The 26,491-nt window shown below is 41.3% G+C and overlaps 2 protein-coding genes across 2 annotated transcripts; one reads left to right on the top strand and one right to left on the bottom strand.

Annotated features, from left to right (window-relative positions):
• Positions 1 to 304: 304 nt before the first annotated feature.
• On the bottom strand, positions 305 to 618 carry LOC116883056 (protein NCBP2AS2-like). The gene has a single exon (XM_032883927.1). It carries the CDS (start codon positions 616 to 618, stop codon positions 337 to 339), a length of 282 nt encoding a protein of 93 aa, XP_032739818.1. The 3' UTR covers positions 305 to 336.
• Positions 619 to 25,047: 24,429 nt separating this feature from the next.
• LOC116882847 (olfactory receptor 7D4-like) lies at positions 25,048 to 26,115 on the top strand. Its single transcript, XM_032883478.1, has one exon. It carries the CDS (start codon positions 25,198 to 25,200, stop codon positions 26,113 to 26,115), a length of 918 nt encoding a protein of 305 aa, XP_032739369.1. The 5' UTR covers positions 25,048 to 25,197.
• The last annotated feature ends 376 nt before the right edge of the window (positions 26,116 to 26,491 follow it).

Below are 26,491 nucleotides of genomic sequence, written 5' to 3'. Positions count from 1 at the left end.
GCTCTATCAGTGCAGACGCAGCATCACTGAACACAAGTTTTAGTCCCACTCGCAGAGGGCACGCTCCTTCGGGCTGTGGTTCGGTTCACGGCTCTATGTGGTGCATCAGGGCCCGGCTAGGGGGGGTCATTTCTTCACACCCTGCCCAGTCTGATCACAGGGCTTCCCCGGGGATGTCGGTTTGGCCTGGGCTTTCTGATTAATGAGGGCTCTGAAGGCCAACAGTCTGACTCCGGATTCAAAGCCCTGCACTGTGCCCAGGATGAGTGCTGAGCGCCGAGGCCCGGGTCGAGCCCAGAAGGGAAAGCTGGCGACCCTGGCCCGCACAGCCTGGGTTTAGGGGTTAGCGCTGGGGCCCCTCTGGTTACCTGGCAGTGACCCTGGGCATTCCCAGAGGCCACAGCGCAGCTCCTCAGTGAAGGTGTCTCTAAAGTGGGCAGCGTGGTGACCCAGGGAGCACGCGGGCCCAGCCACGAGGGCTCCAAGACGCCGGGCTGCGTCCTGGCGGTGCAGCTGGGCCTGCATCAGTGCAAACCCTGTGAGGTGCTTAGACTCGGACAGATGCTCCACCAGCTGCGGGCGGTGCTGCAGGACGGCCAGGAGCCGCGGAAGAACCATCCTCTGGGCTACCCGGGACTCGGAGCACGCCGCTCTCAATTTCTGACTTCTCTGTCAACGTGGGGCTCAAACTTACGAGCCTGAGATCAAGTCACAGGTCCTACTGACTGAGCCAGCCAGGGACCTCTATCATGAACTTTTACTACAGATTTTTTTTTTTTTTTAATTTCCATGTGGTTACTATGAGGCTTACATAAAATATCTTTAAATTTTAACACCCTTTAAAAACTGGTGTGGCTTTCCTAAATTTTATACTTTTACTCTCCCTCTCACATTTCAGGTTAATGATGTTACAGCTTACATTATTTTTTCAACATATATTGTATATAGAATAACAAATTATTATACTTACGGGTATTTTTACTATATTTTCTAACTTAAAATTGGAGTTATAAGTGAATCTTTAATTACATTACAGAATCCAACTTTGAGCATATATTTACCGTTACCAGTGAGTTTTACATTCTTATGTTTTTATGATGTTAATCAGTGTTCTTTTACGTCTACTCAAAGAACTCCCGTTAGTATTTCTTGTAAGGCAGGTGTAGTGGTAATGAATTCCCACAGCTTTTGATTGGTCGTAAGAGTCTTTGTCCTTCAGAAAAGGAGAGAGATTTGCCAGGTATAGAAGTCTTGTTTTGACAATTTAATTCTCTCAATGTTTTTCTTTTTTTAAATGTTTTTTTTTCAAGATTTTTTATTTATTTGTCAGAGAGAGAGAGAGAGAGACAGTGCGAGTGAGCACAGGCAGACAGAGCAGCAGGCAGAGGCAGAGGGAGAAGCAGGCTTCCTGCCAAGCTAGGAGCCTGATGTGGGACCCGATCCCAGGACACTGGGATCAAGACCTGAGCCAAAGGCAGCCGCTTAACCAACTGAGCCACCCAGGTGTCCCTCTCTCAATGTTTTTCTTTCATTATTTTGAATATATCATTCCATTCACTCCTGGCCTAAAAAATTTCTATTGGGAAATCCACCCATCATTTTATGGGAGTTCTTTTGTATAAAAATTATCTCTCTTCTCTTGCCACTTTCAAAATTCTGTCTGTGACTTTTGACAATTATGTCTTGCTGTATCCCTATTCATGTTCAACCTAGTGCGGGTCAGGTCTCAGGGATGTGGATGTCCATTTCTCTCTGAGTTTGAGAAGTTTTCAGCCATTCTTGGTTTAAGTCTTCTTCTGGATTTTCCATAATGCAGATATTGTTTCTTTTGACTGTGTTCTATTAAGTCCTGTAGGCTTTCTTCACTCTTTCATTCCTTTTTCTTTTTGCTGCTCTGACTAGATACTTCAACTCTCTAGTCTTCTAGGACACTGATTCATTCTTCTGCATCGTCACATCTGCTTTTCAAGCTTTTTATTGAATTCTTCAGTTCATTAATTGTATTTTTCATCTCTAGGCTTTGTTTGGTTATTTTTTTTGTTTACTAAGTAATCTCTATACCCAACATGGGGCTCAAACTCATGACCCTGAGATCAAGAGTTGCATTTTTTTTTTTTTTTAAGATTTTATTTATTTATTTGACAGAGATCACAAGTAGGCAGAGAGGCAGGTGGTGGTGGTGGTGGGGGCGGGGAAGCAGGCTCCCCGCTGAGCAGAGAGCCCGAGGTGGGGCTCAATTCCAGGACCCGAGATCGTGACCTGAGCTGAAGGCAGAGCCTTAACTCACTGAGCCACTCAGGCGCCCAAAGAGTTGCATGCTTTGCTGACTGAACCAGCTTGGCCCCCCTCTGTTTGACAAAGAAACAGAAATCATGAAAAGCAACCAAACTTCTCATTTTCTCCATGCATTGTTTTACTAATTTTGTTTAGTTATACTATACATCAGTGTGTTCTTGTAGTTCACTAAACTTCTTTAAGAGGAATATTTTGTTTGACATTTTATAGATTTCCATTTCTTTAGGGTACGTTATCAGAGCTTTACTAGTTTCCTTTGGTAGTATTATGCTTACCTGATTTTTCATGATCCTTCATTACTTACATGGGTAGCTGTACATTTTGAGTAAGTGGTCTTCTCTTTCAGGATTTATAGGTTCACTTTGGCAGAAACGGTTCTTGACTGGTAAGGTCAGTTTAGCTTTCTGGACTGTTTGCTGATAGTGTCATTGGGCAGATGGGACTGCTAACAATGTCTGTTTTGGGTCAAGGCCAACTGCCTGAGCTCTGAAGTTCGGGGAGCTGTGAATAGTGGTATAGGAATGCTAGCTTAGTTCCCTGCCCAAGCAAGGCTGTAGGCTGGGCTCTGGAGTTGCCTGGGATCTCTAGTCAGGCTTACTAGCTGGTAAGGACTGGGTACTATACTCAGAGGTAGGGTTATGAATTATCTTCTCTGTGTTGTTTGGGCAACAAGACAGACACTTCAGTGCCCACATGGCTCATTGTTTGAGGACCCATATTAGGCAAGACTGGGCACTGAATTCTCTGGCTACTTAAAGGTACTCAAATCAAGGTAGTCTAAGTAACCTTTCACATTTATGTTGATGGTCACATTTTGTTGGATAGAGTATATCTACATTACAATTCAGTAGAAAATGCCAAATCGATTTTCCAAATATATTGATCAAGAAAACACACATGGTAAGCCAAGGAACAAAGGGGGGAGGATACAGAAGTATCATCTCAATGTAAAGAGTACAAATAATTTGGAGCCAATCTACATATGTCACAGTATGTTTCTGGGTTTCAATATCTATGTCTAGGGGACTGTTATGTTTGCCTATTTATCAGATGTTTCCTAGTAGCTATGTCCACAGGTTTGAGGTTAGTACAATGTTTTATCTTGTGTGATTCTGGACTTGTCTGTAAGTCCTTTATCTAGTGCATAGTTCAGAAGGTAGTTGATTAGAAGGACTGTATTCAAAATTCTTTGTATGCTTTATAAGAAAGGAAAGATACTGATTACTTAATCTCTACACCCAACATGGGGTTCGAATTCACTACCCAAGAACAAGAGTCACATGCTCTACTGATTGGTCCAGCCATGTGCCCCTAATTAAGACCTTAAACACAAAGCTTTCAGTGTAATGAACCACGTAAATTTTAGACATCAGAAGGAAAAATAAATGAGGAAAAAATGGAATTCAAAGAAAAACAAAAATAAGACAAATGAAAAGCATAAAATTAGATACCTGAATTAAATCCAAATATTAGTAATTATACTACAAATAAATGGACTAAATGCTTCTATTAAATAAGGACTGTTATTATGGATTTAAAAATTATCAATATTAGTGCAATATGTGATTCTGAATACCCCCCTTGCTCCAAAACAGGCCAAATAAAGGAAAGTTTAAATAAGGTTTGTAGATTAGTTGATAGTATTTTGTCAATGTTAATTTCCTAGTTTCAGTAATTATACTATGGTTATCTAAGCTGTCAAACTTAAGGAGAGGTGGGTGAAAAATATATAGGGACATAGGTCTTATTTTTACCTCTCTGAATGCCTGAATTTATCTCAAAATGAGAACTTTATTTAGAATCCAGAGTTTTTAAATGACAGCTACAGGTTTTTAAAAAGTCATCTAAAATGCTTAAGAAATCAGGTGGAGAAATACAGGAGAAACAATATGATAAAGATACATAAAAATCTGACAAAAGGGGCACCTGGGTGGCTCAGTGGGTTAAAGCCTCTGCCTTTCAGCTCGGGTCATGATCCTAGGGTCCTGGGATCGAGCCCCGCATCGGGCTCTCTGCTCAGCAGGGAGTCTGCTTCCTCCTCTCTCTCTGCCTGCCTCTCTGCCTACTTGTGATTTCTGTCTGTCAAAAAAAAAAAACAAAACAAAACAAAAAAAAAACTGACAAAAGATTTTAATGAAATGGGCATTTAGAGAGATAAAGGGTTACTTACAATATTTAAATTAATTTACCAAAAAGCAACAGCAATTCCAAAATGATATGCAGCTAATATAACACAGCTTTCAAAAAAATAGAAAACCAAAATGGACAATATAAAAAGAGAATTATAAAAGCTACCATCAGAGTAGAACATTTCTGATACACCTCTCTCTGGAACAGAATAGAGGAATATTCAATAACCACAAAGGCTTTAGCAAAATAATTAATGAGCTGGACCTAGAGACAGAGGGCACTGCTGGCTGCAAACATTCTTTTCAAGCTTGCATGAAACACTTCTGGAAACTGACCACACACAGGGCCAGAAAACATATCTCAAACATGTCAAAAGATTAATATAATTCTGTAAAGACCATAAAGCTTGGTCACAATAACAAAAACATTAAAAATACAACATATGGTGGAAATATACAACATATGGTGGAAATATACAAACACATTTTGAAATAATGTCAAACTACAAACTAGCCAAAGCTTCAAATGCTTACATAACAGAATAAAGTCTGAAAAATGGTCTATGCATTTGAGTTGAGCTAGGAAAGGAATAATAAACACAGAGGCACTTGGGTAGCTCAGCTGGTTAAGCATCTGATGCTTGATCTCAGGTCAGGTCTTCATCTCCGGTCGGGAATTCAAGCCTTGCACTGGGTTCCATGCTGGGTGTGGAGACTATTTAAAAATAAATACATACATATAAAGAAAGTATGGTCTGACTACAACGCTGCTTGTTGACAGGCCAAGACTGGCAATAAAACAGATGAAAAAATATTCCATGCAAAAAGAAACCAAAAGATGGGGCGCCTGGGTGGCTCAGTGGGTTAGAGCCTCTGCCTTCAGCTCAGGTCATGATCTCAGGGTCCTGGGATTGAGCCCCACATCGGGCTTTCTGCTTCGCAGAGAGCCTGCTTCCTCTTCTCTCTCTGCCTGACTCTCTGCCTACTTGTGATCTCCATCAAATAAATAAAATCTTTAAAAAAAAGTTTTTTCAATTAGCCAACATATAGTATATCATTAGTTTCTGATGTAGTGTTCAATGACTCATTAGTTGCATTTAAGATTCAGTGATCATCACAATGTGTTCCCACCTTAGAAATTTTAAATATTTTTTATTTAAAAAAATTGCTATTTGGGAAAAAAAAAGTTTTGTAGTACCTCTTCCCAATGTATACATATCAGTAAGGTGACTTAAGAGAACAGCAATCAGTGGTTCACTTTGGGTCCTCCTAACTGAGCCAGCAGCTAATTGCTCAGGCCCAGACCACTGATTTCAACTGTGCATCAAGGACTTAAAGCAGAGTCTATTAAAAACAAAGGGTATCAACAATGACTTACCAGAGGACAAATCAACAGCTGCTTCCCTGTAAGGGTGACAGTATAATTTACCTGACCTTCCTTTCTTTGAACCAAGACCATATCAGGGTATCTTATGAATGTAAGAATATATGGCCACCTCCATCCCTCTGGGAACAGTTGTACTATGGACTTGTACTATGTAGTAACCAATAAATATTATCAGTCATCAAATATCATATGTTAGCTCTGTGTGGATAATACAGGAAAACCCCACTAAAAATGGTGTGCCCTACCACTCTGGAAAATAGGATGGAGGTTCCTCAAAAAGTTGAAAACAGAACTACTCCATGACCCAGCAATTGCAATACTAGAGATTTACCCCAAAGATAAAATCTGAAGGGGCACTTGCACCCCAATGTTTATAGCAGCAATGTCCACGATAGGCAAACTATGGATGTCCATCAACAGACCCAGATGTCTATTGACAGATGAACTAAAGATGTGGTGTATATACAAATACAATAGAGTGTTACCCCGCCATCAAAAAGAATGAAATCTTGCCATTTGCAACAACATGGATGGAGCCAGAGTATATTATGCTAAGTAAAATGAAACAGTCAGAAACAAATACTGTATGATTTCACTCACATATGGAATTTAAGAAAACAGATCAACATATGGGAGGCAAAAAAGAGAGAGGGAAAAACAAACCAGAGACTCTGAAAGAACAAACAGGGTTGATGGAGGGAGGTGGGTGGGGAAATGGGCTAAATGGGTGATGAGTATCAAGGAGGGGACTTGATACGATGAGCACTGGGTGTTATGTGTAAATGATGAATCACTGAATTCTACTCCTGAAATCAATATTGTATTACATGTTAACAAAGCAGAATTTACATAAAAATTAGGGAAAAAAGAATTCAAAATAACAGTCATAAAGATATTCAAGAAACTGAGAAGAATGGAGGAACATACTAAACATTTCAACAGAAACAGAAAACATCAAGTAACAAACAGGGCTGCCTGGATGACCTCTTTGAAAGAGCGTGACTTCTCGGGAAACCGCTTTCCCTGAAGAGGAGGAGGAAAAATTGTCTCTTTCATTTCTAAAGCTGATGTCGCAGGAATGAGTGAAATTTAGAGATGTGGCCGTGATCTTTTCTTCAGAGCAATGGGCTCATTTAAGCCCTGAAGAGAGAAAACTGTATAAGGATGTAATGCTGTGATTACCTTGTATTTTTGGACACTATGTTTTGGTGCACTTATAAGGTAGATGTGATATCCTCTTTGAGGCAAGGAAAGGAGCCCTGGGTGCTGGAGAAAGATGGTAACAAGTGCTCCATGCCCAGTGTGTCAGCAAGCTCTCACTATGTTAAGATAGAAAACTTTGTACTTTTGTCCAATGTTATGAACATAAAGAGTGCAGCACGACTTTCAACCATGTCTCCCACCGTACTGAACATCAGTGAAGTCACAAGGTAGAGAAAGCCCACACACATGGTCAAAACAAAGGCCTTTAGGCCCTGCTCATCATTTAGAACACTCTAAATATTTAAATTCTAGATAAATAATTAGGAAGTAATCAGTGTTGCAAAACCTTTCACAGAGCTTCAAAAGTTATTTCACACCAGAGAATACACATAAACTAAAGCCACACAGATGTGATGTATATCAGAGCCTACAGGTTTCTCTCATCCTTTAACACACACCAGAGTTTTCATGTTGGCAAGACCAAACCTGACTCACCACCAAAAAATTCATACTCAAAAGAAACTCTTTGCCTCCATACCAAATAATTCATATTAAAAGAAAATATTATACATGTAATTATTTTTTTTAAATTTTTTAAAGATTTTATTTATTTATTTGACAGTGAGAGATCACAAGTAGAGAGGCAGGCAGAGAGAGGGGGGGAAGCAGGCTCCGTGCTGAGCAGAGAGAACCCGATGCGGGGCTCGATCCCAGGACCCTGAGGCCATGACCTGAGCCGAAGGCAGAGGCTTTAACCCACTGAGCCACCCAGGTGCCCCACATGTAATTATTTTAAAAAGGACTTCAGTCCATACGATTTATCCTACATCAAAAAGTTCATACTAGGGGCACCAGTCTGCTCCACAGAGGGACGTCACTCCAGAGGCTAAGCAGGGGGTGGAGCCCTCACTGGGACAGTGTGGTCTCAGGACTTACGGGGTCACAGAAAGACCAGGAGTGCCTAAGTGTGGCAGAGTTCTCAGGTATTAGAGCAGGGAAGCCGGCTGCAGAGGAAAACTGGAAAAAACAAGGAGAGGGGCTCTCAGCTTGGAGTTACCTTGAGCTGTGACCTGAGGCACAGTCAGGCCACTACTCTTCAAGCAGGGACCCCACAAGTGGCAGATCCAGGGTTCCACGAGAAGGAGCAGTGCAGAACGCTATAGGAATCTGTTGGGTTTGGAGACTCCAGATGGGGCTGTATGCCAGAGATAGAGGTGCTTGGTCACAGGCTGGGTGAGCACGGAGTGTGGCCAGAGAACAGAAAGACAGGAGTGATGAGCTTTTGTCTGAGGGCTCACTGAAGAGGGGGGCCCACTGAGCCACCCACCCAGGTGCCCCTTAAAAACATTTTTAATTTTCATTTTTATAGTCATATTTTATCCCTTCATCGTATTTAACCTTATTTTTTTATATACATATATGCTTTTCTTTCTCTTAAAATTTGGGGTTTCTTCTAACAGACCAAATATACCCTAAATCTAGTGTATGGCTTTGTCCTAGCCTCCAGACTGATCACATTCTCTCTGTTTTTTCTTTTCTTCCTTTTTTAAACCAATTTCTTATTAATTTCTTTTTAAAAATCTTTTAAAAAAATCTTTTAAAATTTTATCATTATAGTTATATTCCATCCCTTCATTGTGTTTACTCTTATTTTTATATATAAGTTTTTCTTTCTTTAAAATGTTGGGAGAAGGGGCACCGGCATGGCTCAGTCATTTAGTGGTTGCCTTGGCTCAGGTCATGATCCCAGGGTCCTGGGATCGAGCCCCACATGGGGCTTCCCTGCTCAGCGGGAAGCCTGCTTCTCCCTTTCCCACTCCCTCTGCTTGTGTTCCCTTTCTTGCTGTGTCTCTCTCTGTCAAATAAACAAATAAAATCTTTAAAAAAAAAAATGTTGGGAGGCAATTTCTTCTAGCAGACCAAAATACACCCAAAATCAAGTGTGTGTCTCTGTTCCATTCACCAGCCTAATCACATTTTTTTTTCCTTCTTCTCCCCCCACCCCCCAGCCACCACCTCGCTAGTTTTGGATCTTTTGTGATTTGGTTAGTGTATATTTTTCTGGGATCACTGTTACCCTTTTGGCATTTTGTTCTCTCATCCATCTATTCTTCTCTGGACAAAATGACAAGGTGGAAAAACTCACTTAAAAAAAAAAAAAAGAACAGAAAAGAACAAGAGGCAGTACCGACTACTGGGGACCCAATTAATACAGATATTAGTAAGATGTCAGAACCAGAGTTCAGAATGACAACTATAAAGATGCTAGCTGGGCTTGAAAAAAGCATAGAAGATACTAGCATATCCTTTTCTGGAGAAATAAAATCCCGATCTGGAGAAATAAAAGAACTAAAATCTAACCAAGTTGAACTAAAAAAAAAAAAAAAGCTATTGATGAGGTACAATCAAAAGTGGAGGCTCTTACTGCTAGAATAAATGAGGCTGAAGAGAGAATTAGTGATAAAGAAGACCAAATGCTGGGGAATAAAGAAGCTGAGAAAAACATAAACAACTACTGGATCACGAGGGGAGAATTTGAGTGATAAGTGATACCATAAAGTGAAATAATATTAGAGTAATTGGGATCCCAGAAGAAAAAGAAAGAGAGGGGCAGAAGGTATATTGGAGCAAATTATAGCGGAGAGCTTTCCTAATTTGGGGAAGGAAACAAGCATCAAAATCCAGGAGGCACAGAGAACGTCCCCTTAAAATCAATAAAAATGAGGTCAATATTTAATTTAATAGTAAATTAATAGTAAAACTTACAAGTCTCAATGACAAAGAGAAAATCCTGAAAGCAGCTCAGGACGAGAGGTCTATCAAGGGCAGAAACATTAGACTGGCAGAAAACCTATCCACAGAGACCTGGCAGGCCAGAAAAGACAGGCATATTATTCAGGGTACTAAAGAGGAAAGATATGCAGCCAAGAATGTAGGAGTGATAAAAAGCTTCTAGGGTAAACAGAAACCAGAAGAATTTGTGATCACCAAACCAGCCTACAAGAAATATTGAAAGGGGTCCTCTAACAAAGAGCCCCAGAGTAACACAGACCAGATAGGAACAGAGATGATATACAGTATCAGTCACCTTACAGCAGGCAAAACAATGGCAATAAATTCCTATCTTTCAATAGTTACCCTGAATGTAAATGGGCTAACGGCCCCAATCAAAAGACATAGAGTGTCAGACTGGATAAAAAAGCAAGAGCCATTGATATGCTGTCTGCAAGAGACTCATTTTAGACCCAAAGATACCCCCAGATTTAAAGTGAGGGGGTAGAAAACCATTTATCATGCTAATGGACTTCAAAAGAAAGCTGGGGTGGCAATACTTAGATCATACAAATCAGATATTAAGCTTAAGACTATAATAAGAGATGAAGAAGGACACTATATCATACTTACAGGGTCTGTCCAACAAGAAGATCTAACAATTTTAAATATCAATGTCCCTAACATGGGAGTAGCCAACTACATAAAGCAACTAATAACAAAATCAAAGAAAAACATTGACAAGAATACAACAATAGTAGGGGACTTTAACACCCCCTCATTGAAATGGACAGATATCTAAACAAAAGATCAAGAAGGAAATAAAGGCTAAAATGATACACTGGACCAAATGGACATGACAGATATATTCAGAACATTCCTTCCAAAGCAACAGAATTCACATTCTTCTCTAGTACACATGGAACATTCTCCAGAATAGATCACATCCTGGGTCACAAATCAGGTCCCAGCCAGTACCAAAAGACTTGGATCATTCCTTGCATATTTTTAGACCACAATGCTTTGAAACTCAAACTCAATCACAAGAGGAAAGCTGGAAAAAACATAAATACAGGGGCACCCAGGTGGCTCAGTGGGTTAAAGCCTCTGCATTCAACTCGGGTCATGATCCCAGGGTCCTGGGATGGAGTCCCCCATCAGGCTCTCTGCTCAGCAGGGAGCCTGCTTCCATTCCTCTCTCTCTGCCTGCCTCTCTGCCTACTTATGGTCTCTGTCTGTCAAATAAATAAATAAAATCTTAAAAAAAAAAAACCCACCTTAAATACATGGAAGCTAAAGAACATCCTACTAAAGAAGGGCACCTGGGTGGCTCAGTGGGTTAATCCTCTGCCTTCAGCTCAGGTCATGATCTCAGGGTCCTGGGATCAAGCCCTGCACTGGGCTCTCTGCTCAGCAGGAAGCCTGCTTCCCCCTCTCTCTGCCTGCCTCTCTGCCTGTGTTCTCTCTTTCTCTCTGTAAATAAAATCTTAAAAAGATAGTAATAATAAAATAAATAAAAAACTCATGGAAACAAATGAAAATGAAAACACAACTGTTCAAACTCTTTGGGATGCAGCAAAGATGGTCCTGAGAGGAAAGTATATAGCAATACAAGTCTTTCACAAGAAACAAGAAAGGTCTCAAATACATAACCTAACCCTATACCTAAAGGAGCTGGAGCAAGAACAGCAAATATAGCCTAAACCCAGCAGCAGAAGAGAAATAAGAGAAATAAATGAAATATAAACCAAAAGAACAGTAGAACAGATCAACAAAACTAGGAGCTGGTTCTTTGAAAGAATTAGTAAGATTGATAAACCCCAGGCCAGACCTATCAAAAAGAAGAGAGAAAGGACCCAAATTAATAAAACCATGAATGAAAAAGGAGAGATCAGAACCTACACCAAAGAAATACAAACAATTATAAGAACATATTATGAGCAACCATGTGCCAGCAAATTAGACAATCTGGAAGAAATGGATGCATTCTCAGAGTCGTATAAACTACCAAAACTGAACGAGGAAGAAATAGAAAACCTGAACAGACCTATAACCAGTAAGGAGATTGAAACAGTCTTCAAAAATCTCCCAACACGTCTGGGTGGCTCATTCGTTAAGCGTCTGCCTTCAGCTCAGGTCATGATCTCAGAGTCTTGGGATCAAGTCCCACTTGGGGCTTCCCTCGGGAAACCTGTTTGTCTCTCCCACTTCCCCTGCTTGTGTTTCCTTTCTCACTGTGTTTCTCTGTTAAATAAGTAAGTAACATCTTCAAACAAACAAACAAACAAAAGAAACCTCCCAACAAAGGCCCAGGGCCAGATAGCTTCCCAGGGGAATTCTACCAAACATTTAAAGAAGAATTAATTCCTATTCTCCTGAAATTGTTCCAAAAAATAGAAATGGAAAGAAAACTTCCAAACTCATTTTATGAGGCCAGCATTACCTTGACCCCAAAACCAAAAAAAGACCCCATCAAAAAGGAGAATCACAGACTAATATCCTTGATGAAACTGGATGCAAAAATTCTCACCAAAATACTAGCCAATAGGTTCCAACAGTACATTAAAATGATTATTCACCATGATCAAGTGGGATTTATTCCTGGGTTGCAAGATTGGTTCAACATCCACAAATCAATCAGTATGATACAATACATTAATAAAAGAAAAAACAAGAACCATATGATCCTCTCAATAGATGCTGAAAAAGCATTTGACAAAGTACAGCATCCTTTTTTGATCAAAATTCTTCGTAGTGTAGGCACAGAGAGTACATACTTCAATATCATCAAAGCCATCTTTGAAAAAGCCACAGTGAATATCATTCTCAATGGGGAAAACCTGAGAGCTTTTCCGCTAGGGTCAGGAACACACAGGGATGTCCACTATCACCCCTGCTACTCAACATAGTACTAGAAGTCCTAGGCTCAGCAATCAGACAACAACAACAAAAACAAAAGGCATCCGAATCATCAAAGAAGTCAAACTCTCACTCTTTGCAGGTGACACGATACTTTATGTGGAAAACCCAAAAGATTCCACCCCAAAACTGCTAGAACTCATACAGGAATTCAGTAAAGTATCAGGATATAAAATCAATGCACAGAAATCAGTTGCACTTCTATACAACAACAACAAGACAGAAGAAAGAGAAATTAAGGATTCAATCCCACTTATAATGGCACCAAAACCATAACATACCTAGGAATAAATCTCTCCAAAGAGGCAAAGGATCAGTACTCAGAAACTATAGAACATTCATGGAAGAAACTGAGGAAGACACAAAGAAATGGAAAAACATTCCATGGTCATGGACTGGAAGAACAAATCTTGTGAAAATGTCTATGCTACGTAGAACAATCTACACATTCAATGCAATCCCTATTAAAACAGCTTCAACTTTTTTTTCACAGAAATGGAACAAATAATCTTAAAATTTGTATAGAATCAGAAAAGACTCTGAATAGCCACAGCAATATTGAAAAAGAAACCCAAAGCTCATGGCATCCTAATTCCAGACTTCAAGCTCTATTACAAAGCTGTAATCAAGACAGTATGGTACTGGCACGATAAACAGACACATAGATTAATGCAACAGAATAGAGAACTCAGAAATGGACCCTCAACTCTATGGTCAACCTATCTTCGACAAAGCAGGAAAGAGTATCCAATGAAAAAAGCCTCTTCAACAAATGGTGTTGGTTAAATTGGACAGCTACATACCGAAGGAGGAATGTGGACCATTTCCTTACCCCACACAAAAATAGACTCAAAATGGATGAAAGACCTCAATGTGAGACAGGAATCTATCAAAATCCTTGAGAAGAGGCGCCTAGGTGGCTCAGTGGGTTAAAACCTCTGCCTTCGGCTCGGGTCATGATTCCAGGGTCCTGGGATGGAGCCCCACATCGGGCCCTCTGCTCAGCAGGGAGCCTGCTTCCTCCTCTCTCTCTGCCTGCCTCTCTGCCTACTTGTGACCTCTGTCAAAAAAAAAAAAAAAAATACTTGAGGAGAACACAGGCAGCAACTCTTCAACCTCAGCCACAGCAATTTCTTCCTAGACACATCATCAAAGGCAAGAGGAGCAAGGGCAAAAATGAACTATTGGGACTTCATCTACTATTGGTAACATTCAAAAAGCCAATGCTTTTGCACAGCAAAGGAAACAGTCAACAAAGCCAAAAAACAACTAACAGAATGGGACAGAATATTTGCAAATGACATATCAGATAAAGGGCTGGTATCCAAAATCTACCAAACTCAACTTACCAAACTCAATACCCAAAGAACAAATAATCCAATCAATAAATGGGCAGAAGGGGTGCCTGGGTGGCTCAGTGGGTTAAAGCCTCTGCCTTCGGCTCCAGTCATGATCCCAGTGTCCTGGGATCGAGCCCCGCATCGGGCTCTCTGCTTGGCAGGGAGCCTGCTTCCTCCTCTCTCTTTCTGCCTGCTTCTCTGCCTACTTGTAATCTCTGCCTGTCAAATAAATAAATAAAGTCTTAAAAAAAAAAAAAAAAGAAATGGGCAGAAGACATAAACAGACATTTCTGGAAAGAAGACATCCAAATGACCAACAGACACATGAAAACGTGCTCAATACTATTAGGCATCAGAGAAATACAAATAAAAACCACAATGAGATACCACCTCACACTAGTCAAAATGGCTAAAATTAACAAGCCAGGAAACAAAAGACGGTAGCAAGGATAGGGAGAAAGGGAAACCCTCCTACACTGTTGGTGGGAATGTAAGCTGGTGTAGCAACTCTGGAAAACAGTATGGAGGTACCTCAAAAAGTTGAAAATAGAGCTATCCTATGACGCAGCAATTGCACTACTGGGTATTTACCCCAAACATAAAAATGGACTGATCTGAAGGGGGACGTGCCTCCCAATGTTTATAGCAGCAATGTCCACAACAGCCAAACTATGGAAAGAGCCCAGGTGTCCATCAACAGATGGATGAAGATGTGAGATATGTATGTATGTATGTATGTATGTATGTATATGTATATATATGGCGGAATATTATGCAGCCTTTAAAAAAAAAAAAACAAAATCTTGGGGCACCTGGGTGACTCAGTGGGTTAAGCCTCTGCCTTCAGCTCAGGTCATGATCTCAGGGTCCTGGGATTGAGTCCGGCATCAGGCTCTCTGCTCAGCGGGGAGCCTGCTTCCCCTCTCTCTCTGTCTGCCTCTCTGCCTACTTGTGATCTCTGTCAAATAAATATTTAAACAAAACAAAAACAAAACAAAACAAAAAACCCCCAAATCTTGCCATTTGCAATGACATGGATGGAACTAGAGGGAAATAAGTCAATCAGAGAAAGACAATTATCATATGATCTCACTGATATGTGGAATTTGAGAAACAAGGCAGAGGATCATAGGGGAAGAGAGCAAAAAAGGAAATAAGAAGGGAGACAAACCATAAAAGACTCTTAATCTCAGGAACAAACTGAGGATTGCTGGAGTGAAGGGGGATGGGAGGGATGGGGTGGCTGGGTGATAGACATTGGGGAGGGTATGTGTTGTGGTGAGCACTGTGTATTGTGTTAAGATTGATGAATCATATCTTAAAAAATGGGGCTGCCGTGGGTGGCTCAGGTCATGATCCCAGAGTCCCAGGATCGAGTCCCACACAGGGTTCCCAGCTCCGTGGGGAGTCTGCTTCTCCCTCTGACCTTCTCTCCTCTCATGTTCTCTCACGCTCTCAAATAAATAAGTAAAATCTTATTTAAAAAAAGACTGATGGGGCGCCTGGGTGGCTCAGTGGGTTAAAGCCTCTGCCTCGGCTCAGGACATGATCCAGGGTCCTGGGATTGAGCCCCGCATCGGGCTCTCTGCTCAGCAGGGAGCCTGCTTCCTCCTCTCTCTCTGCTTGCTTCTCTGTGATCTCCCTCTGTCAAATAAATAAATAAAATCTTTAAAAAAAATAAATAAATAAAAGGACTGATGAATCACAGACCTGTACCCCTGAAACAAATAATACATTAATTGTTAATAATAAAAAATAAAACAAAGATCAAGTTTAATGTATGTATTTTATTTTCAACTTATGCTCGGAGTTCACCATAAAATGGATTCAGTTATCCACACAGAGAGAGCATTCATGCAAAATGTTAAAAATGGGTTAAACTACTATAATGAACATTCACTGTACCGGGTGTTCAAATTTTGTTCAAAGTTTCAGATTTTACAGAAGAAAAATTGAGGGGATAAACCACACTCAGTCCAAACATCCCGTTAAGGGTAAAGTCAGTTATTCTGGAACTAGTGCCACAAGGCCCCCACCTTTTTCTCCTGGAGGCCCTTCTTGTGATGGTTTGTGGGGGATGCATGGGCCCAGGACGTTCAGAGCACGAGACAGCGGAGTATTCTTGCTTTCATTTAGAAGAATGACTTATGGCCCGTACATGTCCGTTCTTATACACAGAAATACACACACCCTTGAACCTAAGTCTCTTTTCTTTCTACCTATAGGTAACGTTCAAAAAGAAAAACAGGGGGCGCCTGGGTGGCTCAGTCCTTAAACGTCTGCCTTATGCTCAGGTCATGATCCCAGAATTCTGGGATCTAGTCTGGCGTAGGGCTCCCCGCTAGGTGGGGCGCCTGCTTCTCCCTCTGCCTGCTGCTAGCCCTGCTTGTATTCTTTCTGGCTGTCTCTGTCAAATAAATACGTAAAATCTTTTTTTTTAATTAATTTATTTTTTTAACTTGACAGAAATCACAAGTAGGCAGAGAGAGAGAGAGAAGGGACTCAGCCTCCCCGCTGAGCAGAGAGATCGATGCGGGGCTCGATCCCAGGACCCTGAGATCATGACCTGAGCCAAAGGCAGAGGCTTTAACCCACTGAGCCACACAGGCACCCCTAAACACATAAAATCTTAAAAAAAAAAAAAAAGAAAGAAAGAAAAGAAAAGAAAAAGAAAGACAATGCCAAGGCCAAACGCTAGCAAGAAACTTTCTCTTGCCTATGAGTAGAGGAAAGTCCCGCTGATCCTAGGCTCCTCCGGTGCTCACCACAAGGGTCAGGAGTGCCAGCGTCGTGAGAACCGCAGGGCACCGGGTCGGGACAACGTCCCTGGCTCGTCGGAAATTCACTTCCTCCGGGAAAAGAGTCGCAACCGTTACTTGAGGCGTCTGAACCGGGAGGCACCGTGGCCGAAAACAATCCGCAGGCGCGCCCTCACCTCACCTCCCGGACCGGCCCAACGCGGGCACTAGCGACCGCGAAGGGCACGAGCTCAAGGACCCGTCCCCTCTCAAGAGGGGACTGGGTCGCACCTGTGTTTTAACGCCCTCCTCGCATTCGGGCCTCCTTTTCAATCGGCCTCGCCGAACACAGGCTCACGCCCGCTACGACTAACCTGAGCCGCCCAGGGAAACGCTGAGCAACGCGGCAAAGACCGCCGCGCGCGAGTGACGCCACTTCCGCTTCCTGCCTCGCGCCGTAAGGGGCGGGGCTCCAACTAGGACCGCAGGACTCGTTGGACCGCTTCTTGCTGGGAACCCGTAGTTTCCTCTCCAGTGGATGCTGAGGATCCTGGAGTTGGGCCAGCGTGGGGACAGAGGGCAGGGACAGACCCGAGAGACTAGGTGGGGCTCGAGCCAGGCCTGTGCTGTGTTTGGAAGTCAGGAGGGCAAGACTGGGCGGGGGGGGGGGGGGGGGGGGGGGGGGTCTGCCCTCAGAGGATGCTTTTTTAACAAGTAATTTTGAGGGTTCCCGCCTTACCCTAAAAATTCTCTTCAAACTCTAGATTCCAACAGATTTCCTAATTTTCTTCTAGATGCATTGTTTTTAGTGACATTTTAAGAATGTAGTTTGATGGGATAGCGGTGTGGGATAGTAGATCCATTTTTCCTTTCCTTTTTGTGTGTGTTTTTTTTTTTTTTTAAGATTTTATTTATTTGACAGAGAGATCACAAGTAGGCAGAGAGGCAGGCAGAGAGAGAGAGGGAGGAGCAGGCTTCCTGCCCAGCAGACAACCCGATGTGGGGCTCGATCCCAGGACCCAGAGGTTATGACCTGAGCTGAAGGCAGAGGAGTGACCCACTCAGCCACGAGGCCCCCTCATTTTTCCTTTTTCTTCACAAATAAACCGTACTGTAGTAGTACCTATTGATAAACTTTCGTGACATACTGATTTGAAATTCCACTTTTGTTATGTAGTAAATTCCTCTATATACACTTGCATTTGCTTCAATTTTTTTATTTTTCAAAATTTTCCATACAGTCCAGGGCTCCCCATTCTAAGTTGTGGAACAGCACCTATAACAGGCATTTTCAGTTACTCAGCAATGGTTCTAAAGTTCCCACCACTGTCGGGTGATGTGGATTTCAGTGGGTGGTCATGGTGGAGTTCATAAGGTCCTTTTAGATCCTGGTTTATTAGCACATTACCAAGAATGGTTTATGTGCGTTATCAAATGTGTTTTACTCATCCCTTGAATTCATAACTGTTTTGCTATGTTCATGTTTCTGTATAACATATTTCATTTTCATGTAGCCAAAGGAATCTTTTGAAAAAAATCTGTTTTTTGCCTTGCTTTGAAAAATTCTCTTCAAACTCTAGATTACATACATGTTTCCTATTTTCTTTCTTAATGTATGTTTTAATGACATTATAACATTTATACTCCAAGAATGCAATTTATCCTGTGATGTTGGAGAGTGGATCCATTTTTGCTTTTTCTCCAGAAACATAGTCTTCTGTAGAATGATCTATTGATAAGCTATCCTTGACATACTGATTTGAAATTCCATTTTCATTAAACAGTGGATTGCTCTATATGCACCTGTATCAGTTTCTAGACTTAGGGTCATATCATACTCTCTTTTTACAATAATTTTATACTATGCTTTAGCATTGAGTGGTAAAACTATTATGGCAGCTAATGGTTATTACATCTTTTTGCTCAATGTTCTTCAGAGACAAAATTTTTAATGAATTTACTTATGTAGCTATTATCATGATTTTTCCCTTTTGTCTGTGTTTTGCAACAGCTATTATTGAGATATAATTCACATACCATTTGATTTACTCTTTTAAAACTATACCGATCCACGTTTTTTAGTATGTCACAGAGTGGTGCAAGCGTTACATTTTAGAACCTTTGCATCACTCTGCAAGCACCCATGGCTGTCCAAACCTTATTTTCTTCCTCCCTCAACATCTAAGCACCAACAAATCTATTTTCTTTCTCTATCAGTTTGTATTGTATAGTAATTTCATGGAAATGAAATCATATAATTTTTGTCAATGATTTTTTTCACTTAGTATGCTTTTCAAGGTTCATATGCTTTGTAGTATACATCATTTTAAAAAAGATTTTATTTGAGAGAGAGAGAGAGAGAGAAAGCACACTTGAGTGGGGGCGTGGCAGAGGGCGAGGGGGAGAGAGAATCTCAGGCAGACTCCCTGAGCACAGAGCCTGGCTCAGAGCTCGATCCCAGGACCCTGAGATCATGACCCAAGCCAAAATCAGGAGTTAGCAGCTTAACCAACTGCGCCATCCATACACCCTCATCATGTTTTTTCTTGGTGACTAATATCCCATTGTAGGAGTATATTACATTTTATTTACTTATCAGTTGATGAATATTTGGGTTGTTTCCACTTTGTGCGTATTAGGAGTGTAGTTATTGTTTTTTTTTTTTTAATGTATGCTCTATGCCCAAGGTGGAGCTTGAACTCATGAGCCCGAGATTCATGTTTGTTTCTTTGTTTTTAAATATTTTTATTTGTCAGAGAGAGCACAAGCACGGGGAGCGGCAGGCAGAGTCAGAAGCAGGCTCCCCACTAAGCAGGGACCTGATGCACGACTTGATCCCAGTACCCGAGGATCATAACCTGAGCCAAAGACAGACGCTTAACTATCTGAGCCACCCAGGTGCCTGACTTGATACAATTTATACAGGGATTTTACTCAGGGCATCTTACAGATGGGGGCATCAGCTGGATGAAATCCAGGTGCTATGCAGCTATTCTTTGCAAACTTCAGAACTTACTCCACCAATTTTATAGATCGAGAGGATGCCCTGCTTTTTTTCCAGGGAGAACTGTAGGGAAATCAAAGGTTTCACATGCACACAATTGACAGCTAACATTTAATTAGATTTTGTGGTGCACTCTGTGTGTCACGAAGGGGAGAAACTATGTTATCTTGAACAAATTTATAGAGGACCAAAGCAAGCCTACCCCCATCCTGGCCTTGGCTATATTAGTCTACAAGGGGCCCAAAACAGGTAGCCCCAAGAGAGGTCATCATTTGAACATGAGCAAAAAGGAGGCTTAAAGCTGCAGTCAATATTGTCAGTGATCCTACAGTCCTTAGGTTCTCACTGTGGCTCCCACTTCCTAAGGAAAGTCCTTCCCAACTACCGACTCTTCTACATCAAAAATGAACTTTTATGGACACTGTACATATTGTTGCAGGTCATGAACCAAATGCTAATGGATTAGACTGTAGTAAACCCTGTGTTGGGTCACCCATTTCTCTCTTCAAAATTAAGGGCTTAAGTCTCCAGGTTCAGGGACTACAGCCATCTGACAACCCTCAGCCTTTAACCCTCTTGGAGAATTGCCCGCAGCTAAAGGAAGCTGACTCACTTACCCACTCAGATCTCCTGCTGCAGGAGCATAACTGCCTGACAGCTATCTGTATCCACCACGGTCTTTGGTCTAAGAATCCTGCTGGGCTGCTCCTATCCACTGACTGGTCACAGGTGGATACCAGAGCACGCCCACTGCCAGGCTCACACAATGACATTCATGACGACGGTCAATTAACCCTGCCAAAATGGTGTCTCCTCTTTCTGGCTTAACAGATCTCAAATTCCAGGCAGCTGGAAAACTTCAATAGGACCTTGGCCATGTTTCTGGAAGTGCTAACCTTGTAGGTGTCAAGAGCTCTAAAGCTGCTGAGGCCAGAGTTGAAGAGACCTGAACCAAATACTGCCCAATCGGCTCACTGGGCATGACATTAGACAGGGCTACTTCTAACAAGCCTTGATTTCTGGACCCAAGTATCCCATATATTTGAGTTAGGGAACATTATGATTGTCACTGACTTAGAGTGTATATGCATCCTGTGAATTGTGTAGCGAGAATATCTACTGTATGCAAAAGTCTGCTCTAAATGTCATCATACTTTTTGAAATTAAGCGTGTTGCATACTTCCCATTAAACAAATTTTTTAAAAAGATTTCATTTATTTATTTGAGAGAGAGAATGAGAGAGACAGCGCATGAGGGGGAGAAGTCAGAGGGAGAAGCAGACTCCCCGATGAGCAGGGAGCCTGATGCGGGACTCGATCCTGGGGCTCCAGGATACCTGAGCTGGAGGCAGCTGCTTAATCAGCTGAGCCACCCAGGCACCCCTAAACAAATTTTTAAAAACCATACTCCCCATTTTTCATCTGCATAGTTTTGCCTCTATCCTCACACTCCGTGACAAACTTTAGAGGTGGTTTATATTGGCACCTCTGTTTCCTCAATACTCACTCATCAACCCACTCTACCTGGATTGTTTATGTCCCTCTCCCTCATGTTAGAGGTAAAAAATGGTGCCCTCTCTAATATCGACAAAGGCCTCCATGTCGCTAGCAAATGTCAAGGGATATTTTCAGTCCTCATTTGGTTAGTCCTTTCAACAGAACCCAAACTATTAACCACTCTGCTTTTCTTCAGAAAGGACCTCTTTGCCTCCATGACACTGTGGACTAAGTGATCTTTGAAATCTCCAAAGATTCTTCAAGAAATGGGTATTCCACAAAGTTGATTCCTGGTTTTGGTTCTTGTAGAAATTACATGTTTCTTAGGGGATATTTTCTCATTTTAAGTCATACCAAAGAAAAAAGAATTTTTTTTTTTTGAGAATATACTTTCATCTTTGCCCACTGTTGCCTACCCAGACATGACTGAAAATTTGCCATTCTTTCATCTTTATATCCCAGGGGACCTGAATTGTTTGCAGTGAGGAAAGTCAGAAGAACAATTTATTCAATGAGGACCTTTGAGAATTCAACCACTATGATAATAACATGTCCCATTCCCACTTTCCTGTAATTCTCTGAGGGCAGCTTAGGGGAAAGCCCAAATGGGTTCTCCTGGGACGGACCGCTGAGAATAGAAAGCTTCCATGATAATCATCAGAGAGGGCAGGATCATTGCTTCCCAGTCGTGGCTGGAGGAGTAGGGGGGAAAGGGGTTAGAAAGTGGGCACTGGGTTTATCTCTAGAGTAATGAGCTAGGTACAGTCCTATATTTAGTCAGTCTACAAAGCTGAAGTCCCTGTAGTACAAAGGTGCTTTACTTGCTACTTAAACCAGTCTTCCCCAGCTCTTTTTTTTTTTTTTTAAAGATTTTATTTATTTGACAGACAGAGATCACAGGTAGGCAGAGAGGCAGGCAGAGAGAGAGAGGAAGGGAAGCAGGCTCCCCGCTGAGCAGAGAGCCGGATGCGGGGCTCGATCCCAGGACCCCGGGACCATGACCTGAGCTGAAGGCAGAGGCTTTAACCCACTGAGCCACCCAGGCGCCCCTTCCCCAGCTGTTGTTTTGTTTCAGAATCTAGAGACACTCTTCAGTAGGTTCTTTTCCAGTGAGTCTCATCTTTATCATTTCCCATGAATCCTAGCTCCTGTTCCATCACTTAACTACTCACCTGATACATGTAATGCATGATATGTTGTCCTCTTTATTCCTCAAGTGATATGATTTTTTAAAGTTATATTCACTGTTTCTGCTGGCAGATTTGCCTTAAGTGTCTGATCACACTTAATAGTTAGGCATTGTCGTTGTTTTCCTTTAGTGTCCACAATATATCTACAAATAATGCAATCGTTTCTGACATTTGGTATTCAGACTAATATCCGTTTCCTATCTTACTAATCTCTATAAATATTCACGAGAATATGGAGTGATTGAGTTGGAGCAGATTGTCTTGACCTGCTCACAAATTTAAGATAAATAATTTAGCGTATTAATGTAGAATACCCTGTTGGCTGCAGTTCTTTTCTTTTTCTTTTTCTTTTTTTTTTTTTTTTTTACGTGACCTCTGTGCTGAGCATGGGGCTCAAACTCACAACCCAGAGATCAAGAGTTGCATGGTCTACTGACTGAGCCAGCCAAGTGCCCCTTGGTTGCAGTTTTAACCAACTATTCTTTATTGTGTTAAGAAACTGACCAAAGTTCCTTCATGTAGTAAGAGACTCTTTCCAGGCAACTAAGCACAGGAATGGCTATCATATTTTCTCAAATATTTTTTTCCATTGTGATTATGGCTGTGTTCCTCTTCATTTTTCTATCTTTGTGATGCAGACTTTTAGCAAACATCGTAGCATTAATGAACTTTCCATTCCTAAAATACTTGTTTTACTTGTTTAGGATATACTACTCTTCTTAAATAGGCATGACTGCATTGTATTTAACTTTACTGTCCCAAGTTGTTGTTGTTGTTTTTGTCTACATTTAGTCATATGATGAGCTTGAAGATTCCTTTCTTGTGTTCTAGTGGAAGCTTTTGGTCTCAATCTTTATTATACACCTAACATGTCATGTGTGGAACACCTAGTATGTGCAGGCACCATGTAAATCTTTAGAAAGACAACGGAGAGCAAAAACGGTCACAACCTCTAGCCCACAAATAAACATAAAATCACCAATGTGAGAGCCACATTAAGGAATAGTAAAGGAAGCTCCCTGTGTGCTCCTCACATACTGTGTCCCTCCTGAACTTCACGGTCTGCTCTCCATCTCACTGGCCTCTCAAATCCCTTCCATTACTGAGCTGACCCAACCACGGAGAAAGTGCAAATTCTGTTCTCAGGACCTGAAGTACGTGCTCTTTCCTTATTTCCCTTGATTAACCATTACCCATCCTTCCTCTTGCAGCTCAAATGTACCTATTTCAGAAAAGACTTTTCTATGTACCTCGTCAGAATAAATTGGTTCTCAGTAATTTTTTCTCTTTAATTAATTGCAATCTCTAGACATTAGGAATAACAAGGACCTCCTTTTTGTCATGAATAATGTAAACATTTATTTTCATGTTAAATTTGCCTTTTAATTTTTTTGCCTTTTAATTTTTAAAGGATGATTTCCTTTATAGAAGTTTTTGAATATTTTAAATCAAATCTACAAGACATGTCAAAAATCAGCAACGGAAGTGCTGATTTTTAATACAACAGACACCTGCTCCGGAGTGGGCACACAGGAGCACACACTCCCAAACTTTGTATTTTACTTTAGTGGTTGTGTGCTTCTGTTTCACCCTATTATCTAAGTAGTCCACTTGCTCTTCTCTGTTCTTAGAGAAATCCACCTGGCAAGTGGTATCTGAAAGAGGGAGGTATAGGGTATTCATGAATGAGAAGTGCTTGAAGGTGGTCAAAAGAGTTACCAGACCTATTGTGTTTATAATGATCAGAATTCCATCTTTGATGGATGTCTCAGTTTAATATTGATAAGTGATAGCTATACAAGGCAGATTTATTGTGATGGTAAGGGCAGAAGCTCACATTTTCCAAGTGTCCACAGAATGTCACAAGAACTACAGTAGAAACATAACATGCATCATCTCATTTAATTCACTAACCAGGCTTACAGTGTAGGGAATACTTACCACTCTTATTGTAGAGGTACACTGTCTGCAGCTGTAAGAGATGAACTTTCTCTGGGTCACACACAGAGAGTACATTGGTAGACCAAATTCCTGTTCTAGAAAGACTGACCCAAGATCCCATATTTGGAATCACAGCTCTATACTGAATTTGGGGATATTTGTCTACCAAAGGGATTGACAAAAATAGCCATCATTTATTGCCATCCTACTGTGTACAAGAGCATTCTGAATCCTCACAAAGAAGTTAATAGCAGTAACTGCATATTTAGAATGAAAAATAATAAGACACATAATAATAACAGATAGTTAACTGTCACATTGATAGGCAGCATCACCTCATCAAAGTAAGGCTATTTGAGTTGAGAATCCACATTGTATAACTAGTATAGAGATATCTGAATAATGGAGATTATCAAAGAAGACATTTGATGTCTTCACTTCTTTTGAATGATCATATCATAGAAGAAACTGGCTTATGTCCATGGCTTCAAATAGAATTAAACCAGTGAATAGGAAATTTAAAAAAAATTAAAAATTTAAAAATGCTTAAATTAAAAAAAAATAGAGATGTCTAAATTTTTGAAAGGATACCTAAGTACATTTAGATTGAAAATAAGCTACCATTTGGGTGAGTGAGTGAATCATTGCCTTTGGAAGGACTAATGGAGGGTGAAGGATGTCCACCTAAAGGTGGTATTAGAAATATGATGACTGGCTGCTGTGCCAGTTGGCTATTCACTGAATATTGCTTTCAACCCCTGCTCTAGCAGGCACATCGGCTACATGGAAGTAGGAAACCATACCAGAGGATCCGAATTCTTCCTCCAGGGCCTCTCAGATGACCCAGAACTGCAGCCCCTCCTCTTTGGCTTGTTTCTGTTCATGTACCTGGTCACCGTGCTGGGAAACATGCTCATCATTCTGGCTATCCTCTCTGACTCCCATCTCCACACACCCATGTACTTCTTCCTCTCCAACCTGTCCTCTGTTGACATCTGTTTCATCTCCACTACTGTCCCAAAGATGCTGGTAAACATCCAGGCACAAAGCAAAGACATCTCCTATACTGGATGCCTCATTCAGGTGTATTTTTTTATGATTTTTGCTGGAATGGATGGTTTCCTCCTGACTGTGATGGCCTATGACCGGTTTGTGGCTATCTGCCATCCCCTGCACTACACAGTCATCATGAGCCCACGACTCTGCGGCCTGCTGGTTCTGGTGTGTTGGGTCATCATTTTCTGGGTCTCCCTGATTCATGTCCTACTGATGAGGTGGCTGACCTTCTGCCCAGGCACAGAAATTCCACATTTCTTCTGTGAAGTAGTTCAGATTCTCAAGGTGGCTTGCTCTGACACCCTCATCAATAATATCTTTTTATATGTGTCCACTGCCATACTGGGTATGTTTCCTCTTATTGGGATCCTCTTTTCATACTCTCTGATTGTCTCCTCTTTAATGAGAGTATCTTCTGCGGCAGGAAAATATAAAGCATTTTCAACCTGTGGGTCTCACCTCTCTGTGGTCTCCTTGTACTATGGGACAAGCCTGGGGCTCTATTTCAGTTCCTCTGCGACTCATTCTTCACAGAGCTCAATTGGCTCAGTGATGTACACTGTGGTCACTCCCATGCTGAATCCCTTCATCTACAGCCTGAGGAATAAGGATGTGAAGGGGGCCCTAGGAAGACTCTGCAATTGAGGAGCCCTTTGTCCGTGATGAACCACTGGCCTAAGAACCAAGGGGACATTGTGGGCTCCAAAGGCAAATATTGTGCATGTAAATCTTCTGGGTTTCTTTCCTCTCCTAAAAGACAGGCCTCACTTCTATTCCTAAAGTACTCACAAGTTTGCTTTTGTTAGGTTTTGTTTTTGTGTGAGTTTCTCCCTAACAACCTCCTCAATAATTTTTTCTCCTTTTTCTTCCCTATTTGGAGCCTATAATATTCTTTGGTCAGCTTTCCTACAGCCATTCCTGAGATTTTCAATATTACATGTGAAGTACTTATATCAAGTGCTAGCATGGTTTCCTCCCCAAATTGTCCTCTGGAATGTTGATATCCTTCACCTTAATTTGG

This window comes from Lontra canadensis, unplaced genomic scaffold (genome assembly GCF_010015895.1).
Source record: "Lontra canadensis isolate GAN:19392208 unplaced genomic scaffold, GSC_riverotter_1.0 scaffold88, whole genome shotgun sequence".
Lineage (NCBI taxonomy): Eukaryota > Metazoa > Chordata > Mammalia > Carnivora > Mustelidae > Lontra > Lontra canadensis.
Note: the sequence above shows the minus strand (reverse complement) of the source record. Positions and strands in the feature narration are given on the sequence as shown.